The following is a 9,875-nucleotide window of genomic DNA, read 5'->3' as shown; positions in this document are numbered from 1 at the left end:
CTTGATTTTATTCATTACACATATATTTTTATTTAAAAACCAGAGTAAACTTTTCATGGATACTGGAATGAAATTGTATTCTATTTGTACGAGGACAAGCTACACAAACAGTGTCAGAGATTATTTAAGCAATCATTCAGGATCACCAAAAGATTGAATAAAGGCCATTACACACGGTGTGGCCTATAAAAAGAGCAAATCTTGTAATGGCACCCAGAGGGTTTGCTATTTCCATGGTCTGCATCGGAAACCCAGTCACCGCTAGATTGATATTTAACGCAGGCCTCTGGAACTTACCGTAGGTTGCCAATTAAGGACAGCGAGCTGTAGAGTACACTATAGTATTTAGTCCCGAATCCATAAGAGCTACGTGATACAGAATGTCCATAGTTTCTCGTGTTCGATAATTGACCACATCCACAGTTCAGGTCATATACACGAGGTATCGTGATACCAAGTTGTGTGTGTTGATTTGATAATATATTTTCAATTAGAATACACACTGATCGTAGAGTCGCACTGATTTCAAGGCACTCGGATAAGAGCAAGCCTCCAGATAATTAGCTACATACTGTGTAATCACAGAACATGGGTACTAGATTAGACTATGTTATGTAGAATATATGGTATAACTAATCACCATCTGCTGATGGAGATTGTAGCTGATGGACAGATAAGAGTGCACGTGGCTCTATCGCTCCTGTGTTTTTATCATAATTCCAGTGGGTTTTTATTATATGTTTTTGTGAATACCGTGCACAGTGTGGCTCAAGTACCTTTTGGACACGAGGGTAAGAACAGTTTATCACCTTTTTTATTTTTCAACCTGAAATTATCATTATCAGTGTAATTATGCCAATGAGTCGATCCCCTGTTGCATCACCTGCAGTGACCCGCTCAAGGTCAACAGATAAGGAGCCAACTGATAAGGAGCTCAAGCGTACCTTATCTGATACCGGTATCGGCAATGAGATCTCGCCCCAGGTTACTGCGGCAATAGAGCTGGCAGTAAACAAAGCCATCTCATCCCAGCGACTTGTTGCTGACATCTCGGCTAGAGTCTCCGAGATCGTCATCGCTAACCTGACAACTGCGCTGACCGCTGCTAACAATCGCATCGACCAACTGATGTCAGAGGTGAGCAGATTGAAGATTGAAGCGCTACAGAGGCAGCGAGCGTTAGATGATCTTGCTCAGTACCAGCGGCGTAACAGCCTCAGGCTCTTCGGTGTACCTGAGTCTCCGGGGGAAGATACGGACGCTTTGGCTCTGGATGTCTTCAGTGAGAAGCTGGGGGTCAAAATTGAACTTCAGAACATTTGCCGTTCCCATATTGGCCGTGTACAACACTTAGGCGCCGAAGCAGAAAAGAAACCGCGTCCCATCTTAGTAAAATTCACCAGCTGTGTACTCGAACAAGAAAAAACTCAAAGGAACAAGAATAACAATACGGAGGACCTCACTGCTGCCAGGATGGAGACGCTCAAGAGGGCCACTGAAAAATTTGGGCCTAGGATGTCCTGGACTCTTGATCGCAGGGTTTTCTGGGTTGACAGGGATGGACAAAAGAGAGTTGCCGAATATTCCTTCAGCTTAGAAGCTCCATACAAAAAACTCACATAGATTTAAATTGTATTGTTTGTTTCATTTATTCACCTTTAAATCTGGTTATAGCTTACTAATTTTACTGTCTTAACATTTTATTTCGCATTGATTGCAGGGTGAGGCAGCACGGTTTCAAAAAAAGCAATATGTCGTTACCTGTGCATAAAAAAACATTTATTTACAGAATACTCTTACCATTTTAGGAACAACATAGAACAGGTGACAGCGATGCACTTACAAGCCGCTCTCGGAGTTGGCTTCTACTCTTTCTAACATTGCCCTGCCAGTACTTCCACACGAATTGTTTCCTTTAGTTCTTGAAGTGTACGATGCTGGTTAAACAAATGACTTGAGGTCCCACAAGAAGTAGTCGCACATGGACAGGTCTGGGAACGAGTGGAGAAAATGAATGCGACCACGATAAACAGCCCGAATTGCTTCCATTGAATTTCTTGCTGTGTGAGCTGTCGCCCCGTCCTGCTGAAACCATACTTGCCGGATAGGAATACGTTTTCTTCTTAGTTCAAGTAGAAAGAATTCAGTGAACCTCTGTCTCTAACGCCGAGGCTACAGTTACAGTGGTCCCGTTGTCGAGTATGGACCAATAACAACTGTACTGCTCACAGCCACACCAAACTGTCACCTTGGGACTGTGTAATGGTCATGCATTAATTTTGGATTTTCATCTGACCAATAACGACAGTTCTGCTGATTAACTGGTACCATTCAAATGAAAATGTGCTTCATCTGTCGTATGATTTTTTCATTTTGGTCAAGTATGGCTTCATTTCTGGAGCAAAATTTAGCATTTACTCGACAGGATTCAATTGTTGAACCATGGCAATTTGTAGGATGAAATCCTAGAACGTTATGTAAAAATACGCCTACTGACCAATTACTGATGTTCAGTTTCAGAAGAATGTCTCCTAGCAGATCGACCAGGACTACGGAGTATGGCTTGCCGAACTTTACCACATTTTCTGGAGTTACAGTGTAAGACCCTGGCGGTGTTTATTCATCACTGTTGCTACTGTCGAAATGATTGAACCCAACGTAAAATGGTGTTACGAGTATACACTGATTTTCTCGCAAGATTGAAATGATGTATGAAACTTGAACTGCATCAATACTCTCATTATAAACAAAACTGTCGTAAGTAAACACACGGTGTTGCAACACTCCACGACTCCATGATGATGACTTACAATTTACTAGACAAAATTTTTTCTATACATGGCCACTTCAGTCACCCCACTCCCACTACCCAGATCAGAATACTATTTGTTCAAAACATCCATCCTTTCTGCAATGTACTTACTGACCTAATTGATCAAATTTATATAATGTTCTGAACCCCTGGAAATTTTAAATATAATTTTCTTTTCTTCTACACAAATGAGCTTAGAGCTTAAAAGTGCTATAGATCATCATTGTTATGATCGTTAGTTATAAAAAAAAAATTTGTTTGTTTTTTCTTATGTATATATCTATTTCTAGAATCTGTTTTTTATTACATGTTGTATGAATGTAAGTGTGAGTGTGTGCGTGTACAGGAGCTCCTGCCGTTCAGCTTGTGTGCGGTTGCCTGGTCGGCCGTGTCCCGCCGATGCTACCAGCGGATCCATTTTAGCGGTTCGCGCGGTGACGACCGCGGTCCTGGGCCGGCACTCTCTTCCCTTCCTTTAAACGTGATCTCCACAGCTCAACTCCTGTCCTCAACATTGTCTCCTTATCACAAACCTTTTTAAAGCTGCTCATATTAACGCTCAATCACTGCCTGGACATATAGACGAAATCAGAGAAATTTTTCGGCCTCAAACATTTGACATTATTGGCGTATCAGAATCATGGCTTAAGCCGAGTGTTTTGTCAAGTGAGGTGGCCCTCTCTGGCTATATGCTGCTAAGAAATGATAGAATTCTAAATATTGGTGGCGGTGTTTGCGGTTTATGTCAGAGAGGGTCTGAGGTGTAGGCTTTTGTCCGCATCTCCCTCTGAATACTCGGCCAGGCCTGAGTTCATGTTCATTGAAATTGGTTTATCTGTGTCGGATGTCCTATTGATCGGTGGTGTGTGCTATCGGCCTCCCAGAATAGGTCATCTGATAGACTTTGAAAATGCTCTCTTACACCACCTGCCTGGCTACAGTCGAGTCTTGATCATGGGTCACTTTAACACAAACTTACTAAAAAAGACAGATTATAATACTAGGCAACTGATAACAATGTTCGACTCTACTAACATGACTATACTGCCACTAGCCCCGACACATCACACTGCCGAGTCAGACACCCTTCTGGACCTTCTAGTTGTTACTGACCCCTCTGACGTGACGCATCTAGGGCAGCTTCCAATTCCAGCAGTTTCACGTCACGATCTTGTGTACTGTGTTATCAAGGTCAAAGTTCCAAAGCCAAAAGTAAAAATTATTAAATACAGAGATTTTAAAAGTATGGACGAAGCCTCTTTTATGTATGATGTTTATTCGACCCCATGGCAGAATCTACAGACATTGCAATCTGTCGATGACATGGTTGAAGCTTTTAACACCACCATTCTGGGGCTATACGATAAACATGCACCAGTTGTTACCAAACGCATAACAAAGCGGCGTCCAGTGCCTTGGATCACGTGTGAAATTCTTAGCTTGATGGCTCAACGTGATTCCATGTATAGGAGAGCTCGTCGAGCTAGTGACCCCGTTTTAATAGTTCAATATCGACAAATTAGAAATAGAGTTAAACAAATTCTACGAAATTCCAGATTGAGATACACGCGTAAACTGTTTGAAAAGAAACAGTCATCTAGCGATTTGTGGCGCAATGTTAGAAAACTTGGTTTGGGCAAAGACCGCGCTTCTCCTCCGATCCAATTACCCTTAAATGATCTTAATGACTATTTTGTTTCTTGTTGTCAGACTGTCAATACAAACCAAGTTACGGATTATGCTAAAGAACTTCTAAATATGCCTATCAATCGGCACGAATATGACAAATTTACTTTCAAACCTGTAATACAATCAGACGTTTTGAAAGCCATTCGCCGTATTGGCAGTAATGCTGAAGGGTCTGACGGCATAAAAATTCAATTAATAAAAAACATTCTTTTTGCAACCCTTCCAATAATCACATACATTTTCAACATGTCACTGAGACAGGGTATTTTCCCTTCACTTTGGAAGTCTGCTATTGTCCGCCCATTGAACAAGACCTCAGTTCCAACATCTTGCCAAGAATTCAGACCAATTAGTATCCTGCCTGCTCTATCCAAGGGCCTTGAAAAAATTGTGCACTGCCAGATTACTGATTATTTAACACGAAATAATGTTCTAAATTATTTACAATCCGGATTTCGAACAGGACATAGTACTGAAACTGCTTTACTGAAAGTCACTGACGATATACGATTCGCAATGTACCAAAAACTAAGCACAATACTGACACTCTTTGATTTTTCAAAGGCTTTTGATTGTGTAAACTACAGACTACTATTGGCTAAATTGAGAATAATTGGTTTTTCAGAAAATGTCCTGCAATGGCTGAGGTCTTATCTGTCTGGCAGAAGGCAGTGTGTACAAGTAGGTGACATAACATCTGACTGGCTGAGTGTTGAGTGTGGTGTTCCTCAAGGTTCCATACTTGGTCCTCTCTTGTTTGTGTTGTACGTTAATCACTTGAGCACGGTACTGGTACACTGCAAGTCCCACATGTATGCCGATGACCTCCAGATATATCTCCATGTTAACATACACCAAATCGATGATGGCATTACCATGATCAACTCTGACATAAAAAATGTACTGGACTGGACTAGTAAACACGGACTTAAACTAAACCACGACAAAACTAAACCAATTGTGATATCTCATTACCGCTCTCGATCTTTGATCGATTTTACATCTATACGTAACGTTACTGTGAATGGAACTGTACTACCTTATTACGATAAAGTTAGGAACTTAGGGCTGACAATAAACTGTACTCTTAGCTGGACTGATGCAGTGACAGAGACCTGTAAGAAAGTTTTTGCATCAATGCATTCACTGAAAAAGCTGCAGAGGTTTTTGCCACTTCACATAAAACTGTTGTTGGTTAAAGTACTCATACTGCCTCACTTTTCTTACTGTAACAGTGTAATGAACGACATGACTGTGGCTTTGGGTGAAAAACTCCAGAGAACCCAAAATTATTGTATTAGATATGCATTTGATCTCAGGAGAGATGAACATATAACACCCTATTATATTAATTCAAAGATTTTGAAGTTGAATGACCTCAGATCAATAAAAATCTTAACATTGGTCCATTCAATTTTAAATTCTGGCTTTCCAAATTATTTCTTAAACGATTTCCAATTTTTCTCTCAAAGTGGTGTGGATAGAACTCGCTCTGGTTCGTCTGTGCTCCGCATGCCGTTGCACAGAACTGCTGTATATGACAAGTCTTTTGTAGTAACGGCATGTCGTCTGTGGAATTCCCTTCCTCGTAGTATAACATCCTTGGAGAGTCGTCCTCGGTTCGTGGCGTCGCTGAGGGAGCACTATCTGGGGCGGATGGTTGGGGCGGGGTCGGCATAGGTCTCTTCGCTGCGGTTGCACTGGCATGAGTAGAGTGTGAGATGTGTGAGTGGTTTGAGTTGTGTTTCTTATATGCATTATATACAAGTACATGTTATTATTTTGCGTGTGAGTATGTGATTATAAATATGTTTATATACCTTTTTATCGTTATACATTTTTTATTTTATATTCTTAAATAAAGTTGTACTTTTTGTTCATATTGAAAATGTTTACAATACTATATTTAGTTTTATTATTATTTAGAAATGAAAATATTTTGTTCTAGTTTGTATATGAGGTTAAATGTAAGAAAGGGCCATGAGGCCCTAATTTCACCTCAAATAAAGAAATATTTCATTTATTTCATTTCATTTCATTTCATCTGCCTGTATAGCTTGTTTCGAATAGTCTGGCTCTAAGTTTAGGGTTGATAACTTATAGCTACAAATTACATGACATACATGAAATCAAAATAGTTTTAGTTTCTTTAAGATACTTTAATAGTTTTTGAATAACCATAACTTAAAACTCTTAACACAAATTAACATAGACTATAAGTTTTTTTTTTGTACCTTTGGTCTCTATTTACAAAACTCATTCCAGAAAATTCAATGGAATATATAATATGAAATTGAAATATTGTATTGGAGAAATTAAACCTCAAACACTCTTGAAAAGTGGTTTTTATATTTTTTATTCTTACATAGTCCCATAATTTTTGTCATTATGTTTTATCTATCATCTTGACTTAACAATGCATTTTGGAAAGAAATAGCAATAAATAAAATATTTTCAAAAGCCTTGGTACAGATATTTTTGAGAACATCCCCATTTGACACCCATTCTTTTGTTTAAACCTCATTTTTTTAACAAGGAAACCTAATATTAAGTTGAAAAATACCAATGTTGAAATAAACGAGTAACAACTATTTGTATTGTGAAAACTGCAATGTAATACACTAAGTGCTGTTAAGTGCACTAGTCTGGCAAGAACTTTCTGTTGTTACACAACTTTCATTGCACTGGAAAAGTTATACAGACTTATTGTGAAAAGTCCATCTTACTCGTAGATCCCCTGGTAAAATATTACATTTATCAATTCTACCAAATAATACTTTCTTACGTTCAATTTCCATGTACAGAATTCTCTGTAAACAATTAATTCCTTTCGGGATACGTGAATCCGTTCCCCGAATTTATTCTAATATCTTGTTTGTTTCCTAATGTTTATATCGTGTAGATTGCATCAATATGTAGATGTAGAGAAACTTTCCATCTACTAACGATTTGTGGTCCACGTGTAATGAATGGATGAAGATTTGAAGTAATTTTACATTAATGAAGGGACAATACAGCATACTGGAAAGTTTGTATACAAACTGTTAGGACAGGGAACATTGTGTAGGTCTACATGAGGCTGAACTGCGACCCAGCAAGATATACAGCTCCTGACGCCAATGTCGCTGTGGGGCTTCCAGACGTGCTGTGATAAGGCGGTAAACCGGGATTAGAGAAGGATTTCCCGCTTTGTGGGTGTCAATAATTCCAAAATATATCCCTGAAGTTTGTGGTACGTTTAGTAATTGTATTATATCGAAGTTTCAGTGGAATACATATTGTAGATGACTAGTCATCAGCCCGATGCTCAATTACAGTGGGAATTATAATTAAGTCGTTATGTATGAACCACATATTACTATTTCAACTGAACTATATTTTAATAGAACCCTAATAATTTGGATAGATCGAGTAAGCACAGTGTGTCATGAAAACTATATGTAGGGACCTATTTCTTGCTAGTGCCTTAACAATCTTTTAATTGCTTGCTAAGAACAGTTAATTACGTACTAAAACACTTCGGTCATAATTTCATTCTTAAGGGCTTGAAAAGGTGGCTTATCCTATCCAGTTAATCAAAAGTGGTTACAACAATGAATATAGGTATCCTAACATAATTAATGTGAACTATTACTATCTAAAATGATCATTGGAACATCATTATGTGCTCAGAAATTATATTTTCTATGTCTTACAGCTAAGACCCTACAAGGATCTAGTTACACGTAACGAATATCGTAACGAATAATGTCATTACTCGGCATCTCATAACGAAGCGCCTAGCTGTGAGATTTTGTCCCACAAGGTTTCGAGCAATGGGATATATTTTCTTTCTACCGAAAAGAATAAAAGATAAGTAGAGTACTTGATAACAGTAGCGAACTATGAATGAAAAGAGATGTTCATAATAATGTGAATGAACCTGTAATAAAAAAACTTGAAACAACAATATCGCTGAATAACCACTAATAATAAATAGTTTCTTCAATGCAATAATAGAAGTCAATAAGACCTATCCAACTTTTTGGCCTTGATACATCAAAACGGAACTTTTCTGTGCTGATGATTCATTACTATGACTATCACTGGCTTCATAAATGTTCTAGAACTGCTCTGTGTATAAATAACAGTTCAAAATAAATGCAAATACACAAATCTTTGAAGACAGTTAGATGCAATTCAAAAGTATCCATTGCTGACTGTATATCCAAAGAGGCTATAAATACAGAAATACTGTACGAATAAGCTTTAGGTAATATATTATTCATAATAATATTAAAGGTATTTAAATTAATTAATAATTAATTAATTCATTTTAGATTAATTAAATTAATTAAGTAAGTTAATTAAGGTAATTCAAGGTAATAATATAAGGTATGAATTTGAGGTGTATGTTTACACATACGAACATCCAAAACAAAATTGTTTGAGAAGAAAACACTTAGAAAAATGCAGATAAAAAGCAGTGTTTTAAAAGTTGTGCTCTATGTACGGTAAGCCAGAATTTAAACTAGTTTATCATAAAATTTACATTTGAAAGCTTGTGGTAGACTGTCGTCAAGTCAATGCCCATAAGGAAAGTACGATATTGCGGTATATCTCATATCCCTGAAGTAGAGACTATATTTCACTCAAGCCCGCGTGGGCGAAACACGTACCAAACCTCGCATCTATAAAACTTGTTTTGATATTTTCGACTTTAGGCTATATATAAAGTGTGTATGCAGCAGTTCTTAAATCACACTTGTAAACACGGTTCCAAGTTGGATCATATTTGTAGTAGTTCAAAGTTAACCCAAACTTTCCTTTATGAATTTTATAAATAAGTTTGTGGATGAAATCAGATTATAAAAAGGGAATCTTTTGACTTAATGTTAAAAACTTATAAGTACTTGTTGTAACACCAGTACAGTTGTTATTTGTCTATTGCTCCATATCCCTTTCTGCACTAAGATTAATGATTTTAAATTCTCTTCCTTATAATTATCTGCATACCTCTCCACAATCACCGCATTTGACAGTTAATGCTGTTAGTGCTATAAAAACTTCCTTTCAGGTGAAGACACTGACTGAAGACAAGCAAATATACAACAATAATCTACTCCTCTCATTGGGCTCTCTCTCATAAATAACTCAAATAAGATATATATATATATATATATATTTGAGTTATTATATATATAAATATCTTATTTGATATTTATTATATATATATACAATATATATATATATATATATATATATATATATATATATATGTATATGTAATATATATATATATATATATATATATATAAATACTATCAATATTACTACAATAATATCTCTCTTTCTCTCTCTCTCTATCTCGTTTATTCTACACATTTTTGAACAA

The 9,875-nt window shown here is 37.1% G+C and overlaps 1 protein-coding gene across 1 annotated transcript; it reads left to right on the top strand.

Annotated features, from left to right (window-relative positions):
• The first annotated feature begins 3,847 nt into the window (after positions 1–3,847).
• LOC124368089 lies at positions 3,848–7,652 on the top strand. Its single transcript, XM_046825364.1, has 3 exons — positions 3,848–4,298; positions 5,127–5,182; positions 7,569–7,652. Exons 1-3 carry the CDS (start codon positions 3,848–3,850, stop codon positions 7,650–7,652), a joined length of 591 nt encoding a protein of 196 aa, XP_046681320.1.
• The last annotated feature ends 2,223 nt before the right edge of the window (positions 7,653–9,875 follow it).

This window comes from Homalodisca vitripennis, chromosome 8 (genome assembly GCF_021130785.1).
Source record: "Homalodisca vitripennis isolate AUS2020 chromosome 8, UT_GWSS_2.1, whole genome shotgun sequence".
NCBI lineage: Eukaryota > Metazoa > Arthropoda > Insecta > Hemiptera > Cicadellidae > Homalodisca > Homalodisca vitripennis.
Note: the sequence above shows the minus strand (reverse complement) of the source record. Positions and strands in the feature narration are given on the sequence as shown.